This window comes from Tuber melanosporum (assembly GCF_000151645.1).
Source record: "Tuber melanosporum whole genome shotgun sequence assembly, scaffold_38, strain Mel28".
Taxonomy (NCBI): Eukaryota; Fungi; Ascomycota; class Pezizomycetes; order Pezizales; family Tuberaceae; genus Tuber; species Tuber melanosporum.
In genome coordinates, this window is record NW_003299063.1 from 466371 (window position 1) to 489439 (window position 23069).

Genomic DNA, 23069 nt, shown 5'->3' on the forward strand with positions numbered 1-23069 from the left:
TTGTTTGAGTTCTTCGAGACCATGGTGTCATCTTGGGGCAGGATTAAGGGTAATGAGAGGTTGGGTCAATCCATTATTAACTTAATCCATCACCTCTTCTGCCCCTTCTGTCGTGTCAAAACTGGTGTTTTTGGAATCCTCAGCAGATATATAGTACAGTCACTAGTATCTGTTGCCGAATTTAATTTCAGTCTGGTAAAAGGGGCAGGTATTGAGGTAACAATAGGATCAGTGGAGTCTGCTTTGTTCAAGCTCGTGAGGAGGTGTGCTGTGGAGGGTGCAATTATCTTTCCACTCATCATCAATGTCTTTTCCTCATTCTGTTCCAGCAGCTCTGTATATGGTGTAAGAGAAAGGATTGAAGGGAGAGGCAGTACTGGCGGTGGCCATCGATGGTTTTTGTTCATAGAAGGTGTCGTCAGGGCTATTTTATCTTTGTCTTGTATGGTTATAAATAAGAGGACGGTCTGTGAGTTCTTGGTTCTCATATAAGCAGGAGAGAACATCAGCTAAATAGTTTGTTCTTCCAGGGGTATAGATGATTCTCGCATTATATTTTCTGATTTCTCCTATCCATCGTATTCTCCTCCTTCCAGGAACCCTTTCCATTTTAAGGTTAGTGAGAGGTTGGTGGTTGGTAACAATGGTGGAGGTATTGTCCATCAGGATAAGATTGAAGGTGACAAGAGCATCGATCACTGTAAGGACTTCCTTGTCTGTAGTTCCATAGTTTATTTGTGAATGAGTAAACTTCCTGCTGTGTAATGCTGTCGGTCTTGCCGTTTCATGAGAGGCTCTTTTTCCAATCCATGCTCTAACTCCAATATCTGATGCATCAGTAATCAGCCATATTGAGTCTGGTTTACTGTAGTCGATAGGTCATATAACGTTGGCATTCTTAATCAATTCCTTGATATTGGTAAAGACTTGGTCCTGAGTGTAGGTCCAGACAAATTCCGCATTGCTGGTAAGGTCTGTAAGTAGCGCTGTTACAGTGGCGTGGTGTGGTAGAAACTGGAAGATATAGTTGACTAGTCCTAAGAATCGCATGAGTTCTTTTTGATTTCGGGGTGTTGTCCATTCTGTTAAACAGAATATCTTTCCGGGCACTGCATGTATTCCTTCATCATCTGTCACATGTTGTAGGATATTGAGCTTATCGGCAAACAGGATTGATTTGTTTCCGCTAGCGTAGAACTTAGCTTTCCTTAACCTGGTACAAACCATGCCTATATGGTAGGCATGTTCCGTTTCGGAGTTTGAGAAGATAAGGATATCGTCAATGTAAACCCATACAAAATGGTGGAGGTATTTACTTAGGAGATTTTCCATAATTCGCATAAATGTGGCAGGCGCATTCATATCACCTTGTAACATAACTCGGCTAATAAAACTTCTGAAAAGTGTTTTGAAACTGTTATGGTGTTCACTTTCTGGATTTAACCTTGTTTGGAAAGAGGCATCGCTTAGGTCAATCTTGCTTCGGAATCTTACCCGTCCAACTGCATTCAGAATTTAAGTTTAGTTTGAGATAGTGGAGGGGTCCATAACTGTGTTTTTATTTCATAGCTTGAGGTCAACCAGGGGGCGAATTCTTTTGCCGTCTGATTTGGGTTGGACAAACATAGTTGCAGCACCTGGTGCTTCTGCTCAGTAGATGACTCCTCTTCTTTGTTTTTTGTTTATCCAGTCACATAGTGGGTTTTTGTATGCATCAGGGATTGAGTAGGTAGGTTGGTTCTTAAGATTAGAGAGATCTCTAAGGCAGATGTGTTGGTTCACTTCTCTCATAGATGGTAGTTCTTCGGGAATCTGATCAGGGAAAACATCAGAGAACTCATCCAATAGATGTTAGGCAGTTGCTTCACAGACTGCAGCTCGGTACTCTCTACTTGTTGGCTTGCATGAGACTCTGACCTTCTGATCTGGGAAATCAATGGTTGATTCCCCACATCTGATTATGGCCTTGTGGCGGTTCAAGAATGGCATACTTATTAAGGCATCCTATTTGGCTAGGTTTCCAACTAGCATTTCCTGAGGAGGAAGGATGGCGGAGCCAAGCTGGATAGTTGCACTACAAGTTTTATGGCTTGTAGATCGTGAACCTTTTACTGCCATGTTGATAGGTATGGGCTGGTTAAGGTCTCGAGTTGGGAGTCCATGGGCAGAAACAAAGGCATTACTGATCATGTTTCTTCCAATCACGTCAGTGTCCAATAGTACTCGAGCCTTCTTACCATTGATTAGAATAGTGCCTTCTAGGGTGGTGTGTGCTTTAAATGTAGCAGGAGGTTAGACACCGTTGCATTCCACATCGATATATCCGATATGGATCTCCTCATATTTACTGGATTGGGCATCATCACTATCAGTCCCAATATTGTAGGCCAATGCCTCTTGCTTAATCGCTTTTCCTTTCCCTTTCTTCATAGGGTAGTTCTTTGCCATGTGTCCTGTTTTTCCACATTCAAAACATTCTACTTTCTGTCTTCTCGATTCTTTGGAGGATTTGGTTTTCTTCTTGAAAACCCGTGGGATATGTTCTTCAGAGTTGTTGGAGGGCTTGTGTCGTGGTGGCCTATTACTGCTAGAGGATGTCTGTATCTTGCATGCCTTGGTTTCATGGAGGATGGCGTCCTTTCGTTTGGCCCTTACAATTATTATTACAATATTATCGTCATCTTCCTCGAGCGGTTCTGCCTCTCGCCGGAGGGTGTAACGATCCCTCTTTAGATAGTTAGTGCTTGACGACGGGGAACGATATTTCTCTTCCTGTATTTCTTCTCCTCTTTGTCTTTACGATAGCTCTAGGCCTCTGTCTACGTTACTGATGGTACAAGACCTTTGTCTTCTATCGGAAATGCCTATCGTAAGTTTTCTCTAACTCGTCTTGTTGACGAGCGCTTCTTGTCGTAATGATATTGTTGCACTAAAGATAAAGATCATAAAGATGTTTGGTATTCGTTAAAGTAATAAGTAGGAAAAGTACTTAGAACAAAGCGTGAAGAACCTATCTTCCTCAGCCACATCGGCCTCCTTATATAGTGTTCTTCCCGCCTTTAGTCATGTGACCTAAAGTGGTCACATGTGCGAAACTAAATCACAACAAACTAGTCATGTGACCAAAGTGATCACATGCTCAAAACCCATGACCTCCTATCGAGGTTATATGCTAAACTCATAAACCAATCATAACGTAATAAACAAGTCATATGACTCGACTGAGTCATATGCACGAAACCCATGACATCATAATGAGGTCATGTGCGAAAAATAAATCATATGCGCAAGGCTTGCCTGTAAGGCACACTCGTAAGGCATACTCGTCAGGCTCATGTCCCATGACCCATACTTGAGCCATATGCGAAAGCATCACAAATCCCACACATAACTAATCATATAACCCGAATAGGTCATATGCGTGAAACAATAACATACCTGTGACTCATTACCATGTGTCATGTGAAAAACCCTTTCCTCGCTAAGCCACATTCGTGACAGAGGGTAGGATGCATGGCATCATAGAATCGTTGGTCAAAAATGTCGTTGGAGATGCTTCTTTTCTTCATTCGGTCTTTATACATTATCAGATTCGTAGCTACACCTATGATTCTCTTAACATGCATTCTATTGACTTGGTGGAGCTAGTTGAATATGTTGTATAGGTAGTCATTGGTGATAGAGGATTGGAATTGGCCTTTCGGGTAATCAAGAACAGTGGATCCTCTTAATCTTACATTTCTGCCGTATTCCTTATAGCATTAGGAGTAAGTGTCGGTTGCCTTTCCTTGGCAGAATGATCCATTGAATAGTCCGGTTGTAGGATCTTACACATCGTTCCCTTGCAGGAGAAGGTAGTATGTAAGTTCAGTCGCCCATCGATCAAAAGCTTCAGGTTTGAGGTCTTTTCCTTCTCCTGTAAACTTCGCTAAGAGGTGGAGTTTGAACTTAGGGGGTTCAAATGCTGCTGGTACTTCTTCCTCTTCAGGCCGAGCCTGAGATTTTTCTCCTCCTGAATGTCCACCTCCTTTACTAGCCATATCTGATTTGCTACTGGATTCGCGGTCAATCAGAGGTTCAAAGGAAACCTTCTTTACAGGAGTAGAAGGGAATTCTCCTAGAGGTTGTTTATCTTTTGTATTTGTAGGTTCTCCCAGCTCCTGAGCGGAGCACCGGGTTTGTTTCTTTCGTGTAAGGTCTTGCCATAGGATCTGCTACCTACTCCTGGTCATCAATTACTCTATGTTCGTTTTGAGACGAAACCGAATGTGCCGTGATTCTGCCACTTCTCTCCGCTAGCGTTCTGAGGTGGATATCAATAGGTTGATCAGGCCTAAATCGAGGGGACAGGTTCTTAACCACTTGCTGAGGTTAAAAAAATGTAACATGTTCGCAAGGTACTAATCACGTTATTGGTAATTGATACGATAGTTGGAAGGTGGCCTGCTCTTTCAGAGAGAAGGCGAGAGCTGAGAACTAAAGGAGATTTCGAAAGTGTACTGAGGAACAAAGAAGTACTAACCGTTCAACCAAGTATATTGAAATACTGTCTGTCGAAGTCTGCCTTTTCCATCGTAGAATCAGGCAGTCTTTAAATACATAAATCTATTCATGTCTAGCATGAACGAAACTAATCAAAGGTATCAAGCGATACTCTTTGGTAAAACAAACCAAGTATCAAACGATACTTAAAGCAATACATAAAACAAAACCAAGTATCAAACGATACTTAAAACAAACCAAGTATCAAAGCGATACTTAAAACAAAATATAAAACAAACCCAAGTATCAAACGATACTTAAAACAAACCAATAACCGAGTACCTATACTGGTTACAGGGGGGGGAATGGTCAGGCACCCATGATGTACATCAAGTAGCAGGCCTGAGAGGGTGGGAATGATCTGTTTTTTCTGGCCTTCATCGACATTGATAGCCCTCAAGAACTGTGGCCCTAGAGCCGAAGCAGTGGATAGTTTGGCGGGGGATGCTGACCGTGTACAGTGTCACATCCCAGCAGTAGGGGGGTTGTAGTCCTTACCCTTAGGGTCATCTAATCTGAACTTTGAGTTCTCGTAGAGAGCCTTTTCGCCAGATGAAATCCTGGCCAAAAAGGGAGGCGTGGATGAGCCAGCCTTACGTACAGGTACTTGGTGGAGGAAACTGGGCATCTTGCTCTGGACGGCCCTAGCGAGGTAAGGAGTAGCAGACTATGAACCTGCCTCAACCGTAGTCATAACCGAGTTGCTTTTGGCTGGCAGTGCAGAGGATTCAGGAACGATAGCCTAAGAGTCTTTAGGGAGAAGGGTGCTGGGACTGGAAAATATTCTGAGCTGTGATCAGAGTTGAACCGAACAAAGAGTCCTGTGGTAGTGTCCTTGTTCAAGCCACATATAGCTGAACAGCCTCTCCCAATTAGGAATCCTTTCACCAAAACCTCCACTTTGTTCATCGTGGCAACGGTAGCGTCAGCGACCGTTTGCTGAACCAAATCATCAATCGGCATGTTCACTGCATTTTGACACCCGCGACAGTTGTGAAACTGTAGGAAACTAAAGTTCCCTTTAGGTGCAATATATGCCCGTGTAGTTGTGGGAATAAGGCCACAGTCAGCCTCAGTAGCAGGCACAAGAGACTGGGCCATACGGACTGTCTCAAGTAAGGGGGAGGGGTTGGAGTTGTACCAAACGGAGGATGACATCCTCGAAGAAGGGGGAGAATCCATTGAAGAGGAGGCTGTCGAAGACACCATCCTCACCCAAACTACACCCAGTGATTACCAGGACCAGGCCATGGATATCTCACACTGAAGTGCCTTCTAAGCGAGAACAACAAACTTCTAACCGACCGCCCAAAACGAAAAAATACAAACAAGTAACAGTAGATGAAGTATTTATCGCAAGCGAAATAAGGTAAAGTATTGGTTGCACTCACTTCCAACATGGAGTGCAAGAAGGAGGAAAAGTACTTAGAACAAAGCGTGAAGAACCTATCCTCCTTGGCTGTACCAGCCTCCTTATATAGTATTCTTCCCACTCTAAATCATGTGACCCAAAGTGGTCACATGTGCGAAACCAAATCATAACAAACAAATTATATGACCAAAGTGGTCAAATGCTCAAAACTCATGACCTCGTAGCAATGTCATGTGCGAAAACTCATAAACCAATTATAATGTAATAAACAAGTCATATAACCTCAAGTAGTCACATGCACGAAACCCATGACCTCCTAACAAGATCATGTGTCAAACATAAACCATATACGCAAGGCATACCTACAAGGCATACTTACAAGGCATACTTACCAGGCACACATCCCATGACTCATACTCGAGTCATGTGCGAAACATATATAATAAATCATAACATAACAAGTCATATGACCCAAATGAGTCATACACATAAAACATTAACATACCTATGACTCATAATCATACATCACTTGAAAACCTTTTCCTCGCCAAGCCCCGTTCATGACATTGTCATGGTGTACCAGAATCTTTTCTAAAATCAGGTTTTACCACCCCGGTTCTGTACCATGACTTACAGAGGTTCAGCATCTAAGTTTTGTATGTTTGGCTAGCAGGGGTGTTTGGCTAGCAGGGGTGAGCAGTGAACTGGGTTAGCAGCTTGGTGCCGGTCTAGCCTAGTGGAGTAAGGCAAGTGTGAACACTAACTTGGCAGGAGTTCATTCCCTACTCCGTATTCTATAAGTATAGCATATATGATATTTAATATATTTACATATTCTTCCTCATATATTTCCCTTTCATTCACAAAGCTCTTTGATAATATTATACTAATATAGAAAAATCATTTATAGCTTTCACAAATCTGAGCGCTGACTAGTCCTCCTCTAGGTCCCTATAGCTTATACCCCCCCTTTTAGCTCTTACTACAACCCTCCAACACCCCCACCCCACTCCCTCCCTCCTCCCTCCGATCCCTATTCCATCTTCCCTACACCCCCGCCCCACTCTCTCCCTCCTCCCTCCAACCCCCGTTCCACTCCCCCAATACCCCCACCCTACTCCCTCCCTCCTCCCTCCGACTCCTATTCCACCCCCCTAACACCCCCGCACCACTCCCTCCCTCCTCCGTCCGATTCCTATTCCACCTCCCTAACACTCCCGCCCCACTCCCTCCCTCTGACCTCCGACCCTTGTTCCACCCCCCCAACACTTCTGCAATACAGCGGATAAACGGGCGAGAACATAGAAACACCGGGCAAGAACGGGCTAGGAACGCCGGGCAAGAACGTAGGAATGCTGGACAAGAACGTGCTAGGAACGCTGGGCAAGAACCTAGGAATGCCATGCAACAACATAGGAACACTGGACAAGAACGTAGGAATGGATGAGAACATAGGAATGGGTACAAACGTAGGAACGGACCTAGGTGATAAAGATGAATATTGACAACTAAGAGTAATGATAAATAGATAATGGCGAATAGGAACAAGAAAGAGGAATGACTAGAAATGAAGGTTAGCATGCCGAGCAGCACCTCACGATTTCCATTACTTACTATAATGTGGCAGGTGTTAGTATTTTGTAAAAAGACCATTTGCATCAATGACCGCTTGACATGTTATGTGCATGCTGTCTATTAGTTCCTGAAATTCATGTGGTCCAACATGGTCTCAAGCTTCTTTAACAGCATTCCGTAATCTGTCGTATGACATTTTCTCCGGAAAATTGTCCTGCAAGTAGTTCTTCATGATATGCCAGACTCTCTCCATCAGATTTAAGTCTGGTGAGAAAGGAGGCCAGTAGTTTGCTTCAATTCCTCTTTCTCGTAGTTCAGCTTTGGTATCTCCTGCAGCATATCCCGGGGTACTGTCTTGTATAAGACTTAAATAAACTCCATTACAACGACACAACTCCAGGTATCTATGTATAATCGGAACTGTATGCGCACAATAGGTATCTGAATTAATTGAACCCCAATCTTTCTTCCAGAATATTCCTGGCCCTTGTGTGTTTCCATAAAAACAACCCCAAAATATCCATCCTAGCTTTCGTTGATGCTTTTCCACTATGCATATAGGATCCCACTCTTCTCCAGCTCTTCTTGTAACCCAGGTTCTTGTATGTCTCCCTCCCGTTATCCAGGTCTCATCCGTCCATAGAATAGAATACCACTACTCCTGAGTCCAATTCACATACTCATTGGCCCATTGGAGTCTAATCCCATGATTTCTTTCTGATATAGGAGGTTTTCTCATAGCCAACCGTCTATGAAAACCTTCCTTTATCAAAGCTGCTCGGATGGCCATTCTTCCTACACCAAAGTCCATTTCTTCCGCTAATTGTTGAAATGTAAGGCATCAATTCCAGGAAGACCTACAAACATACTCCACAAGATCTTCAATCTGGACTTGGGTAAGAACAGGAGGACGACCTGATCTTTTCCTTGGAATTGCAGGAGTGGTGCATACATACTGAATCTGCCGAATTGAAAATCCCATTTTCTCCTGAATTTGGATATACTTCCATCCAAGAGATGATAAAAGATGGCAATCACATCTCTGATCTCGTAACAGGTGGGCGGTCTTCAGATGTTCTGGGTTCCCTGGAAGAGCTGACATTGCTTCTGATTTGATAGTACACGTCACGGTAGCAGGCAAGAAGTATCCGATATCACAGTTGATGAGTTTTTACAAGTGTTCAAATAATACATATGCTTTTTGTCCCCAATTTTGTTAGTCCCTATTGTTGGGCACTTCTTCTCTGCTCTACTTCCGCGGCCGGGTTGAAGTTGGACACCCAAGGTGGCAATTCTCATAGAAAGTATCCAACTTCAACTTGGCCGCAGGAGTGGTTAAAGTTTTAAGAAAAAATTTCTTCCTTAGTTAAGACTTGTGAAACTACCATACCCGATTCATCATCCTTAGTTCCATACTAGCACAACCCCCCTGCTAGTGTAATTTACAAAACTTAGATGCTGAACCTCCGTAATCCTTGACCCTTGTACCGGTAAGTCCTAAAATCTGCTTATATAATCACCTTTGAGTGGAGTGATTGGTCAGTTTTCAAACCGCTATCGCAAATGTTGATTTGAGATAGGGCAGTTCAAATCATGGTGCGCCCAACACTCCTCAAGTGATTCCCGCCTTTGGCCGTTCGGGACGCGCGCACCTGGTGGGTTTATATTTGCGGGTACGGAGAGTATCATAACAGATGTACTCGAGTACAGTACGTGTACCATACGAAACAGGCGTAGTGCAGATCGCAATTGCGTTATTTGAACCGTTTGTCGGGGGTTATTTGTTCTGTGTGGCTTAATGCAATAATGCTCGCACCAAGGGGGTCGGGGGATCATGGGGAGGGATATCATACCTACAATATATCGGTGAACACCCCACAATCAGACCGGTGAGACATCGGAATGAAGATTGGACTATGATACCATACTGTACTGTAAAGCTTAGATAAAGAGATAGATAGGCTGAGGGGATTCAACATCGCACCCGGGCCAGCAAACCTGTATCCAAGCGTTTTCCCCGACCAAATATTCGTGCTCTCCCATGCTTGCGCTGACCGAAACACCGGATGGTAAGGGTCTTTCCCCCGTCTACTCGAGTAAAGCCTTCCGACGAATGTCAAACAGCCGTGCCGTAGTCATCATCGCGAGCCAAGAGATATGATACAAGGGCTAAACAGTACTCGTACAAATACACTAAACTGTTAACTTACAGTGTAACCTCTATCACGATGTCAAATTAGTCAATACAGCACCGTTCTGCATGCCCATCCGAAAGCATATGCAGAAGTCAACCGCCCCCTTGCTTTAGGTGACATCCGAGACAGAGTTTTTGCTCCTTCCCGGGGACCCGTCACGGCCATCAACCGAGCAAAGCGCATCACACACAATACTCAAGTACTCGAGTATGGTCCTACTGTACGAGTACGAGTACAATAATATGAAGAATCCATCCAAGGCACCCCTCCGGAGAACTCGGACTAAGTGCTGTTGGACCCTGCCTCGATAGGCCATCCTCCTCGCTCTCATCGGTGCACTAAACTCTACAAAATCCAGGAGCCCCTTGTCCACGACCACTAGCGCCCAAGTTCCATCCAGGTTTCCCATGTAAACCTTATCCCAGGATTCTTCCATATCTGGAGATCTTGACACACCCATATACTGCACGGATAACCCCAAAGGGAAGGAAGAAAAGTGTAGTAATAGAGTTTGTCTCCCGCGCTTTGGAAGGGATCGGATGACTGCGGCATCTTGACCTCGATGCCTCCGACTGCGGGGAAGGGGGAATGATTGAAACTTGTTTGGCCCATGCGGGGGGATGATTTGGATGGGTACTGCCAACACTTGTATGGGGCTGCGGTAGATGAGTACGAGTGCTCGAGTAGATACGTGCTCGAGTAGATACTGTACGTACTCGAGCAATGTACGATCGCACTCGAGTACTCGTACTCGTACTATACCACATGGCAAAAACCCTGGCGGGGGACTGGCAACTTGAGACAGAAAAAAGGGGATGGTGGGTGAGTATGATGTAAGGGAGTACGATACTCTAGATACGGTAGATCATACGACAGGAGAGGCAGGATATGAGAGGCGGGGAAGTGGGGCAAGAGAAATCTCGCGCCCCAATCCACCACGTTTCTCTTGTAAATAGCTGGGGTTTCGGATTGTGGGTGGAAAGAAAAAAAAGCGGGGAAGCAAAAGTAAAGCTGCAATAACTATACTTTCCCCGCCCCCGATGGTCGCGGGCTAGTATCTTCTTCCCTCATCTCTATCCTACAGTACCCACTCGCTAAGAGAGACTATATTCTACCCCGGCCTCGAACAATTGGTCGAAGAATCTCCCCTCATATTCGAAGATTTGGATATGGGTACGATGCGGCGTGGTGTTCACTTTGCTATGCTGAGCAAGGATATTTTCCGCTGTGTTTTTTTCCCCCTCCGGAGGGGGAAAGTCTGGACTTAGATTGGGACCTTAGACTCAAAGAAGTTGAAGCTGTACCTTGGAAGGAAGTTTCACAGATTCTCGCTACCGGCATGATACCATAACTTAACGTCCAAAAGAAGAATATGCGCACGGTGAATGGGTGAATAATAAAATCTTAGTATGATGGTATGCGGTCCACAACCGCGCCGTTATCGTACCGCGAGTCAGTTGGAAGGACAAAGTTTGCTACCGGATGCAGGTAATCGTGGTATTGTACCACAATGAACCTCGACCCTAACTAACCGTCTACACGAATCAGAGGGAGGGGACCGTTACTGTAGTTGGGAGATTTTGGTTGGAGGAGTTTTCAGAGGGAGACACGCTGGACCTTCCGGTAAACTTAAATAATTGGTTCAACCCGGTAGTCATTCTGTTGGTTGGGTTATCGCGTTTTGTGGAGTTTTTCTCAATTCTGATCTGTGTAAACCGGGGATTCTATAAAACAACACTTTCTTTCCTTCTTCCTCAATCGCTGCCGCATCCTCATTCTTTTTTCTTTTCCTTCCCTCTGATCGCTTTGGCTCCTTTTGGCCAGGAAGTGAAGAACAATCCCTGCATGTAGGCGCCAAGGGTTGAGGAAGACAGCCTCCAGAATGGACTGTGGAAGGACAAACGCGTCTCTCTCAGTAGTAATCACAATACCAGCTGCAAGGAAGGACTTTCACCACACGGGTTACCCAAGGTGGAGTTTGCACTTTAAGGTGAGTTTGATGGGGCGAAACGGGCTCACAATCGAGATGCAGCTCACAATGCGATTGGAAGGAGATCAGAAAGTAAGGGAAAAGGGGGCAAGAAAGTGAGCGGTACCGGGACCGCTACTGCGCACAGGTGGGATTGTGGGAGAGACAAACTGCGCCCCTGTTATGATACTACAGCCGAGAATATTGCCCCCAGTGCATCTCTTCTGTGCATCTTCGCCAAAAGCCTTTCTCCAGGGAAGGCCTGCCTTTGCCATCCAATCATTCGGAGGTGACGGAAAGGGAACATGTCCCTTCCCACCACCTTCCCCCTGCCTAGATTGTCCCTGTCCCTGTCCCTTCTCAAGTTCCCAGCTCTTCGGAATAGGGATTCCACTGTCCGGGTGAAATAATGGGAAAAAGCAGAGACCCCCGAAAAGCCTTCTTCCATCCTATTTCTCCCCTATAAGTGATTTGATTCGTTATATTTTATTGTTTCATCCTCCATCACTTTTACATGTATTCATTTTCTCCGTTGTGTTGTTCTTTAACAGACGGTCGATCGTCGCCTCTCGCCATAACTGTACAGTACGGGTGCGAGTGCAGGCACAAACATACATAATAGAGATTCTAACAAGTCAGACAGTGTCCAGAGCCTCTCTGTTCCGTGTCTCTCCCATTCAAACCCTTCTCACTCGCCTCTATCAACCCTCCGCCCCTCTTCGTTAATTCCCCTAAAAAGGCGCTGGATCCCACGCGCCAATTGAGGGCTAAGAATTGCTTTGTCCGACTGAAGGGGGAAAAAAAAACTCCTTACAGGTGGGCTTCCACGCCTTCTTCTCCTGTTCCTCTTTCTATCGTGGCTTTCCTGGTGAAAATTCCAATATAATCAAGACTTTCGCTTCTTATTTTATTTGCCGAGTTCCCTTCCATCTATTGTTTCGATTCTCTCCACCCAGACCAGCCCCCCTACCCCTGAGAAAATCTAACCTAGCCGTCTAAGAGGGTATGGTGCATTGCGATATCACTGCGAAAATAGGATAAAACGATAACGACGCCTACGCTTGCGGTACTTTGATTGGAAATTTCCTCTTGCACTCCTTCGCCTTTACACCGCCATACACGGCGAGATCATGTCGCTGAATGGACTAGATTCCCCACAATTGACAGAATCTTTTGACAAGGCATGTGCTGAGCCTGGTGGATGGTATGTTTGGCCCTTTTCATCTGTCGGGATTGGATATATTGGTTAGAGGTAGCTTCGGAGGAGTATGGGTTTTGTTTTTTTATTTGCAGGCTTTACTCACGCAGGATACCCTTCTTGAAGGTTCTGGATCAAATACACTTCCCGGGATGATGTCGAATTCTTGTGTCGCGGGAGCAACGGGTCAGAGGGGATGAGAGAAGCTGCTGCGAAGGAGCCTAACGATTCACCATTGTACGGATTCATAAGGTTCAGACGGAGAAATATTTTAATCAAGTACATTCCCGAAGAAACATCAAGGGTTCTAAAAGGTGAGTTTTGTCACAAGTATGATACCGTGACGGTACTAATAATTACGATCTGGCCGCATAGCTCGATCAGTGGTGCACTTCCAATCTATTGTGGAACGGTTCAACCCGCACGACACTGAAATTACAATTACTTGTCCCAAGGAGCTTCGTGACCATGCACTGACCTCGGCATGTTCTACCCATACCGCCACTGCCTCTATTTCCTCCTCAAATAGCTCTCTCCGACAACGTCGATTAACAGACATAGCCGAATCCGCAGACGAGGGGGAACCATTAAAAGTACCAGTCAACCCTGAGTCACTGGTACCTTTAGGGAAGACAGTTGAGGAGGGGAGAGGAAGCCAAGGGTTAGCTGTGGTCATTACAACTCATGATCCTAAGCCATCTGACGGGGGCCCTGGATCGCCGGTGTTTCTTGATGAAGACGGGGTCCATTTAATTTCTCCGCCATCCTCTACTTTCCCTGGTGGCGAAGAGCTTAGACGAAAATCAACCAATTCAATAAGACCCTCTCCTACTGATATTTATGGGTGCCCATACACGCCAAAAGTTAGACTTGGTCCTCGCCCACACGTCGAGTCGCAAAAAAGGCCTCACACCTCCAGTGAGCGATCGAAAACCTTTCCTAGTCCAGGGGAGGAATTCCGCCCGGTAGCGTCAGTGCCGAAATCGGTTCAAATTACACCAAGAAAGTCTAGCACCACATCAGTCAGAGCTAAATCGCTGACTTCTGAATCTGTGAAATCTATTCCTATTTCTCCGGCCCCAGAGATCTCGCAGCATCCCCCGTCACCAGCAGTATCACCACCACCACCCCCAACAATTCTTCCTCCTCCATCACCACCACAACCCGAGGGCCCGCCAGTTCTGAGTCCCGAGAAACAACGGCTGATGAGAGCATTACAACTCCGTAGACAAACAATGATGCCTGAAGTGAGGGAACACGTCAAACTTGGCGACGACACACCTCTGGAAGATCCACTAGTAAACGTCAAAGAAAAGGACGAAGCGAAATCTATCGGAAGCGAGTTCGAGGAGGACATCGCCTCCAACAAATCGATGCCCGAGCGGGAGCTTTTCGAGCCTTCACAAGAATCAATTCAGGGTTCCGAGAAGGTGTTGGACGCGAGCACTGATCAGGGGGAAATTAACATCAGTGCAGGAGCAGAAGAACAGGGATCCGGACCAACAGAACCCGAAAGCACAGAACATCACCACATCCACCAGTCCGAAGGGGCAAATTCAGTAACTGAAGAGCAACAGGCCGAAAGTACGAAAGTCCGAGGAGAACCTGAATCCGATGTCGAGACAGAATCTGACCAGTCAGTGGAAGTGTCCATAGCAGAATCGAGGCCGATCTCTGTGAAACCCGTACAACAATCACTTCCAAATATCGTCAAAAGTATCCACCACACAGCCCAGACAACGCCCAAACCCACTTCCCCAATTGTGGCTCCAAGCCAAACCGTTCCTAAAGTTCTCAAGAGAGCCGAACGACCTGAACCCGAGCGAGTACCGCCCACTGAAATTCCTGTCATTGAGACTGCCAGATCGGTCTCTGCTCCTTTTCTCAAGGGTGCACGTGAGACAACTAAGCCTGTCGTAGTACGCAAGGTCAATGTCGGTGGTGGCGGAAGTGTCCTCCAGCGAATTCGACAGCTGGAAATGCTGTCGGCGAGTGAGGGGGGAAGCGCGGTTCCTCCAATCTCTCCTCCAAGGAGTCGAAATATTTCACCCGCCCCGGCTTTCCCGCCGCGTCCGGCCAGTGTGCACAGCAATCCCCCCATTCGTACATTGTCGAACCCCCCTCCTGAACACCGTGCATCTACTTCATACATTTCACCCACCAGGATCCAAACAGCACCCGCCCCCGAAACCCCTCCCCGGGAAGCTGCGTCTCCCATTCCACCAAAGCCATGCTCCCCACCTAAGATAGAGATCATTGAGCGAAACAATCGACCAGAGCTACAGGTCACGACAACTATCACCAGGGATGAGAGCCCTGTTCCACTCTCCTCACCTAGCCCGAGCAAAGTAGCGGATGCCCCCCGAAATAGTCCCAAAGAACGGGATGTCTCTTCGCCTTTGCTGGAACCTAGCCCAACACGCCGAAGAAGCGTTGATATTGGATCTGTACATTCACAAAACTCTTCTCGCCGACCGAGTGTTGATAGGCCCACCCCATCAAGATCCTCAAGTTCAAAGGACTTGGAGAATTTGCCGGAAGGCCGCCCAACTTCTACCTCTAGCAAGAAGAGCAAGGGTGCAAAGAGCCGACGGGGTTCCTCTAGCTCATCGGGATCCAGTCACCGACGTGGCAAGTCCCCAAATACCCCTAAATCACCTAAATCATCAAGTGGGTTTTTGAGGAGGATGAGCTCATCTCTGTCTAAGAAGACCAAGGAGCTGGCTGCTGAAGTTGTATCGACTGCGGCACCGACACCAGTGCCGGCCCCAGTACCAGCACCTGCCCCAGAACCAGCACTGATTCCCCAGCCAGCCCACAAGACCTATCTCTTGGCTGGTTGGATCAATGTTCAGTTACCTGATACGATGGTGTGTTTTCTTTAGACACTTGTAAAACTAGGATGGAGAGCTAACTTGCTACCCCCTAATAGCTATGGAGACGACGATGTATGAAAATAGATTCGGATGGATGGCTATTCCTCTCTCTGACGGATGACGAGGCATGTTTCTATCTTCAGCCCTCTAATACCACATTCTAACATTTCATAGAATTCCCCTCAGACAAGAAAATATCACATCCCCAGCGAGATCCGTACAGTCGACCTGCCGGACGTGGATGAGCAAGAGCTCCCCCACAGTGTTAGACTTTTTCTAAAGGAAGGCGGAACACTCCAGTGCGCTTGCCAAAATCGTAGTGAGCAGAAGGAGGTTTTCGGAGGTATGCTCCTACAGGTCACGATTTACTGTTGATGCTAACTTGGAGACCAGTAATCCGTGGCTGCACCTCTTAGAAACGATTTTTGTTTCTTGCCCCTCCTCCCACTATAGGGCCCCGGCTCACACGTGGCCCTTGGTAATTATTTTACATAACCTAGTTCTCCAGATACCACTTTTTTTCAATTGTTTGTAAACAACTGGTCGGATGCCACAACGCCCTGTGGACGTTCTATCATGCACCCGTGTTCTTTTTGTCTCAGGGCTAGTCACCACATCGAAACTCTTTTCCTATTCCTTACTATCGTCCTATATTCTCTTTCCATAATATTATTATCTTCATAGCGAGGCGGGTGTGGGGGTAAGCAGGGGTTTTTGTCTGTGATTTCCAACATTTACTTTTACTCTTTCTAAATTTTTTATTGAGCATCTCCCTAAGGAGTGACTTTTTCTTTGGGCGTAGCCTTTTTTATGTTCTTCCCTCCCCGCATTCCCTTTGACCTGTGTGTGCGATATTACCTAGCGCAGTGCCAATTTTCTTGCTCTCTTTTTATTTATTTTATTTATTATATACCCCTATTTTTACATTCGTATCACCAAACTGGATGGATAGAGGGGGAACGGGAACGAGAAGGACAGTGGGGATGTTCTATCCTGTGTATTATTATGGATTACACTTTGATTGGTTTGGTCGGTCTAGTTGGGCTACGATATTTCAGCGGTACTGTGCACGGGTACCGAGTTGTCCGTCCGGCGGCGTACTGAGTACTTACATTCTACGTTCTACCACACACACTTTTTTTCTTTTGGTTTTATCCTTATTATCATTTAATTTTTCCTGTTTTATTTAGTTTACTTCGAGGGAGTTTCTTTCTTTCTTTCTTTCGCAATACAACAGGGAAGGAAAGGGGCAGATAAGCATAGGCTGGATCGCTTATTTATTTATTTATTTTCTTTGTTTAGAAGTATATTGTAGGTAGAGCCTAGCAGGAATTCAACCATCGAGCTTATACGATAGTCGTTGTGTAGACTACGAGCGAACATGAGCGAGAGATGCCAGCAACAAGAGTGAAGAAAATTGTGGGACGAAGGAAAGCCATGGTAAATTCAACACGCCTCCGAACGACGAGCCGAATTTAAGGTAGATTATTTGAATACCGCAGAAAAGAGCATACTCGAGCACGGTATTGAAGGTAAAAACTTGTAATGCAAACCTAACCACGGTATCTTTACTTACTACTGTAAGATAGCTCGATGTTAGTAATTGCCTATTTGGGTTTTGTACTCGTACTTGCACGGTAGCTTAGGAAGTGGAGTTACCGGATCACGTTACCCGCTGATGTCACAATGCGGGGGGATTGATTCACTATCGTGCGAAACTCTCAGTGCTAACTTAACAGCTTTGTAAAAATTGTATTGTATGAACTGTCAAGGGCATTATCATAGTATATCACTCATGGACAGTCCGTAACGGGCTTCTCCACTAGCATTATATACCATCACGTATCGTACGCATTCATTCACCCATGGGCTGTCAGAGATGTATGAAGTATCATAAGTGGTAGCAGTAGTAACAGTAAAAAGGGCGGTTTTTTTCCGGTACTCTCGGGCCCCGTTTGTACCGCGATGATAATAATAAGGCCTGATATCAGGCCTTATTATTATCAAAATGTACTCGTACGTGATTTGGTTTGGCGGGAGGAGAGTTGGCGGTATGGATAATATTATGTGGTTTGACATTTATCAGCATTCTGCCAAGTAAGTTAACTTACACTTCAGCGGGCTGATCCTGTATTCGTATTATAAACTTTTCCTTTCCGAGTTGATACTTCTACAAGTGAATAGGTGATGATGATAGAGAAACTCCTTATGGAAAGGTACGATATCTTACAGGATGGTCTAGACACCGCATGATTTTGGGATTTTTTTCTTCTTTGACCTCTTCGACCTTCAATGCTCGTTTCAGTCCTCTGTCGCTAAGGGAATGTAAGGGAATGGATAAATAAATAAATAAATGCATCGGTCATCGGTAGTTACCGACCGACCGATTCTTTTTCATAAGTTGGGATTTTTATCATCCATATGATACACATTCCCCCTCACACTTTTAAATGCCGGGAAAGACATTCCCCCCCCCCATTTTCCAGAGAGAAAGGTTATCATACTCGGATGGGGGGGGGCAATGATCTTTCGAGTATTATTTTTTTAAAAAAAATAAAAAAAGGCAAATTGTTTATCTGTACTCGTAGAACCGATCAGCTTTAGCGGGGGGCGTATTGGAAAGGAAATCGTTCGTTGGGAGTGTTTCCACGGAGTACTAGTAGTCTCGGTGCAATATCTCAGTAGTTTACAGTTATTTATTTAATAAGCCATCTCCATGAAAAAAAACGCTAACTATTTTTCGAAATTGTATGATATCATACGTCCCGAAAAGGGCCCAACTGGTTGATATGTTTTGGCGTTTCCGGGACCTGATAGGTGGGTATGTGTTGTGGGGTGCCGGAACCGATAAATTCTTTTTGTTTTTCTTCCCCGTGTCGGTAAACAACGCCCTGACGCTTTTACCGCACAAGTTTTATTTTAGTGTGATCGACAACAGGGCTTTCTCGCCCCTCCAATCTTAAAACCGACCTCCGCCCTTCTCCCCTGCGCGAAATCTATCATATCATATCATACCTCCTCAACTACTAGTACGGCAAGCCATATACAAAACCTTTCAACAAAAAAACCACCAAATGTCCCAAAACCTCCCCCTCCCTCCAATCGCCCTCCCAGGCCAACCCCTGGCACAGTCACCCCCGTATGCCGCCGGCCCCGGCACGTACACGACGCAGAATCCCACCCGGACAGTAATCACCGCGTCAGTGGCCGGCATCCCACGCGTGCATGCGGACAAGAGCGTCAGCGTCACCCGTCCCTCGCCCTCCCACCCGCTCCTCCTGCTGCCGGAGGTGGCGAGCACCGTCCTGGCCCGGGTGACGAGGCTGAACCCGCGGCAGGCCACTGTCGAGATATTCGCCATCCAGGGCGGCGGCGACGGGATCCATGGTGGTGGTGATGGGGGGTGTGTGTGTGAGCATACGTTTCAGGGAGTTATTCGCGCGCAGGACGTTCGCGCTACGGAGAAGGATCGCATCAAGATGTTGGAGAGCTTCAGGGTTGGGGATGTGGTTCGGGCTGTTGTGGTTTAGTTCTTCCCCCTCCATTTTTGTTTGATGGGTTGGTTGGTTGGTACTAGTGGTGGTGGTAGTGGTGTAGGGGGTTGCTAATTGTGTGTGTGTGTGTGTGGGTTGACGGGGTAGATTTCGTTGGGGGATCAGTCGAATTATTATCTCTCTACTGCTAGTAATTCTCTAGGTGTTGTTGTTGCACATTCTGGTATGGTCTTTCTCTGCGGGGGTTTCTAAGTGAGGGAGCAAGGGCTAATGTGGGGCGGTGGGGAATTTGTGTCGCAGATGCTGGAGATCCACTGCATCCGATTAATTGGCGGCAGATGGCGTGTGCACGTACCGGGATTGTGGAAGAGAGGAAGGTTGCGAAGCCTATTTGATCTGTCCCACTCACTTTATCCCCACGCCTCCCAGATACAGGTATCATACATAGGTCAGATTAGATTTCAGTGTGGGTGGGTTTGTAGGATATCATGTTTTCCCTGCTTCTCGCTTTATTTCCGGCCAGCCAACGGCGTTTCCACTGCTTCTGCACAAAAATTGGTCGACGACGATGGTGTGGTGAAGAGATTTCCATTATCATGGTATGATATCCTAACTAACAAACTTCCCGTAAAGCAACAGTGAACCATTGAGAAACGCGGTGAAGTTACACAAATTCATATAAATACATGCTAAACAAACACCTTTTATCAATCAATCATGCAACAGTATAGTATCCATCGGGCCCCCGAAAAGATGAAATATAATTTATAATTTATGGCATTCGACCCAGTCGCGTCCCAAAGAAATGATGACAAATATAGATATGGAAGGGAAGAACAAACTACCGGCAAATTACTAAGGAATAAGAAGAGGCTGTCATATCCAGCTCCATAACCAAGCAAACTTGGTGTCTAATTCACCTCCAGCTTCTCCACCGCTGCTGAAGCCTCCGCGACTGGATCCCGAATATTCCCGCCCTTGAGTTCCAACTCGCTTGCACCGATCTTGGATCCCAGCTCCTTCCACCGAGCAGTATAGAGTGCTCTGCGCTCCTTGGTGATGCGAATGAACTCGGGCCACCAGATTGAATGGTCGTACTCAAAGTCGCACTCTCCGCCGAACTTCTTGTCAAGTTGACTGGGGGGAACATGTAGAGTCATGTCTTCATTGAACTTAAGCTTGGCTCGAGTCTATGAAAAGATGTCAGGGCCCGGATGATGAGGAATGTGGAAAGGAGGTATTACTAAAGGGTCCATAAACGGATTGATGATCTTAAAGAAACCATGAACAAACCATGGAACTAAACATCGGTTGCCCGTTAGTCAAAAGGAGAATCGTTAACTTGTTATAATACTAAAGATGACTTACGATTGGTAACTAACGCTCTCCCTAGCCTCTCGGGATAGTGCCCTTGAAGGATATTTAATGTCAACCGGCTTTGGGCAATATTCGGATTACTACTAGTAGTGGATGCTGCAAAATCCACTAGCAATGCCAGAGTCCCCTGTCCAGGCCCCATTAGATCTACTGCTCTCTCTAGCATGAATACCAAATGCTGAATTTGCTTCGGACTCTTCTCAGTATTCTGCTTAGCGGGATTAAGGTAAAGACAAGGGCGTCCATTCTTATCAAACCCAAGAAAGTACTGCTTGCCAGTCTGGTTCTCAGCCTCAATGTACTCCGGTGTGTGATCGAGAACCCCGTACTCCCGTCTCCAGACAAGAGTAGCTTCCAAACGCTTCTTCACATCAGCGACATTCCATTTGGTCGCGCGCAGATAGCGCAAGAAGCACTCCCTGGTTAACCACATCTTCTCTTCATCATCAATCTCCCTGGCAGCGGCCGCCCTGTCAGACGATACGGGAATTGGCCCGAGAGCTTGTGCCCAAGCGAGGATTTCTGCATATTTCTCCTGCTGATCTTGCTCCAGGGGATTCTCAGGCTCAGGCTTCGCTTCGGGAAGAGCCTCGGTGAACAAACCGAGCTTTTTTCCGGTCTGTTGCTCTTGTGCGAGTATCTCAGGGTTGGGCTTTACTGATGCGGGTGATAATGCGGTGGGCGTAGGAGCCACCTGGGTGACTGTTGGAGTAGACGGCTTCTCCGATTCTGGGACAGCGCTCGGAACAGTAGTAGCGACTTCGGTCATGATGGTAGGTATGGTTGGGGGCCGAATGCTTGTGGGAAATATCGACGGTGAGCTAGGGGGTGGGGACAAAGGAATGTGCAAGGAACAACTATTCCTACTTATTACAGCAGCAGAACAAGAGCCTAATTAAACAAACATGTCAGCATCGCATTCCATAAAAACAGGGTAGCCATTGTATCATGGGCTCAGGGTTATTTTGTCCGGGTGGGATTGGACTCTAACCTTTGAGTTGACTGTGGAATTACGAGCAGTGTAAAATTTACAGGATCACTGCGGAATTGATGACTTCTGTGAGAGCAGAGAAGGGAGGGGAAACAGAAAGGGCGGAGAGGAGAAGGGAGGGACGGTTCGCCGGTTCGTTGGTTGCTGCTAATTATGAGGGCCCGAAAAGCCCAGGCGTTAGGCCTTCGGAACAATCCATAGTCCGCTGGATTAGTGTCATGCTCTCAAACTTCGGCAAGAAAGCTTCCGATCGCAAGGAGCCCCCAGAGGCTTGGCATGCAGTTCCGACTCCCTCTGGTGGATCCCATCAAAAGACCATCGGTGACAGAGTCAACTGGTAGAATGCCATCGCCTGCCATCGATACAAACTCTCTTGCTTTGTCGCTAGTGAGAGGCAGATAGCTACTGCTAAGGTAATTTTCTACCCACTATAAAACACTGGCAGGGTGCCGAGTAAAAGAAAGAAAGAAGTTATTTACCATGCTTTTACGAATTTCCCTGCCAATTCCCACGGTATCATTCGCTTTCTTGGGCGTCCTAAGGACCATGCCGTCGTGTGAACAGGATCCAAGTTTAAACCGATGGCATGCGATGCTATGATACTCTACTTGTACCAGTTGACCATGTGTCATCGGTGACATTTTAATGGATCACTTAACCCATTCGGATACAGACCCTAAAAAATCCCCATCCCACCGGGTGCTGCTGCACCCAATTATGGTAGCACAAGAGATCTGTTTGAGAAAATAACGGGATCTGAAAAGTTCCCTCCCTTAACTGGAAATAGATCACTAGGGTCTCCTGTAACATCCGGATTCCAAGACAGAGGCCTCGAGAGGGATCATCCTGCCGTGTGTGTGTTGGACCTCATTCGCGATTCTCTTAACCTATGATGCCAAACTAAACTTATCATGGGCTGACGGGCTGGGTTCGGTTGATATACTGATAGTGGATTATGGGGGGGGCTTTCACTGCGAGGGCAAGCACGGGCGGGCAGGTCGCGGAGCAGATTTGTTCCTGTGGAACGCGTAAAAAAAAAAAAAAAAAAAAACGCAAGAGATAGAAACAAAAGGCCGTCGTCCGTGTCTGATAATCTCTCGGTGGTGCCATTCTCTGGGGGTCCGCCCGGTTACAAGTATAGTACTCGGTGAACTATCATACAGGTAATCCTGCTATGGCCCGGCCGTGTTCTCTCTTTCTTTGATATTGTATCGAGTGAAGAGAGGGTAACGGTCCCAGCAGCCCAGCAAAAGTACGTACCGGTAGGGTATGATAATCAATCACAAGGCCAGTGTCACATTTATACTAACCACATTCAGGTGTCGCAAAAGCATGTTTGAGACCTCACATTCTAAAAAGGAAGAGTTGTGAGGCAGGTTGAGGCCACGTCCGCCTTTGTTATTCGCCCAGTGAACTCCTGAACTATCTCCTCTGAGGCGCCGGGCAGTCTGCCGCATTGCACTGCATTCATGATGCATCG

General features: G+C 46.3%; 3 protein-coding genes; 2 read left to right on the top strand and 1 right to left on the bottom strand.

Moving 5' to 3' along the window:
• Positions 1 to 15844: 15844 nt before the first annotated feature.
• On the top strand, positions 15845 to 17083 carry GSTUM_00007653001 (uncharacterized protein; the record flags this gene model as incomplete). XM_002839570.2 has 3 exons in its annotated part: positions 15845 to 15856; positions 15902 to 16070; positions 16121 to 17083. The coding sequence occupies 3 exons, from the start codon at positions 15845 to 15847 to the stop codon at positions 16141 to 16143; spliced, it is 204 nt and encodes a 67-aa protein (XP_002839616.1). The 3' UTR covers positions 16144 to 17083.
• Positions 17084 to 18801: 1718 nt separating this feature from the next.
• Positions 18802 to 19616, top strand: GSTUM_00007654001 (uncharacterized protein; the record flags this gene model as incomplete). The annotated part of the gene is made up of 3 exons (XM_002839571.1): positions 18802 to 19251; positions 19369 to 19444; positions 19522 to 19616. 3 exons carry the CDS (start codon positions 18802 to 18804, stop codon positions 19614 to 19616), a joined length of 621 nt encoding a protein of 206 aa, XP_002839617.1.
• Positions 19617 to 19795: 179 nt separating this feature from the next.
• Positions 19796 to 21948, bottom strand: GSTUM_00007655001 (uncharacterized protein; the record flags this gene model as incomplete). XM_002839572.2 has 6 exons in its annotated part: positions 19796 to 20411; positions 20466 to 20521; positions 20590 to 21395; positions 21466 to 21489; positions 21590 to 21812; positions 21879 to 21948. The coding sequence occupies 6 exons, from the start codon at positions 21946 to 21948 to the stop codon at positions 20133 to 20135; spliced, it is 1458 nt and encodes a 485-aa protein (XP_002839618.1). The 3' UTR covers positions 19796 to 20132.
• Between the last annotated feature and the right edge of the window lie 1121 nt (positions 21949 to 23069).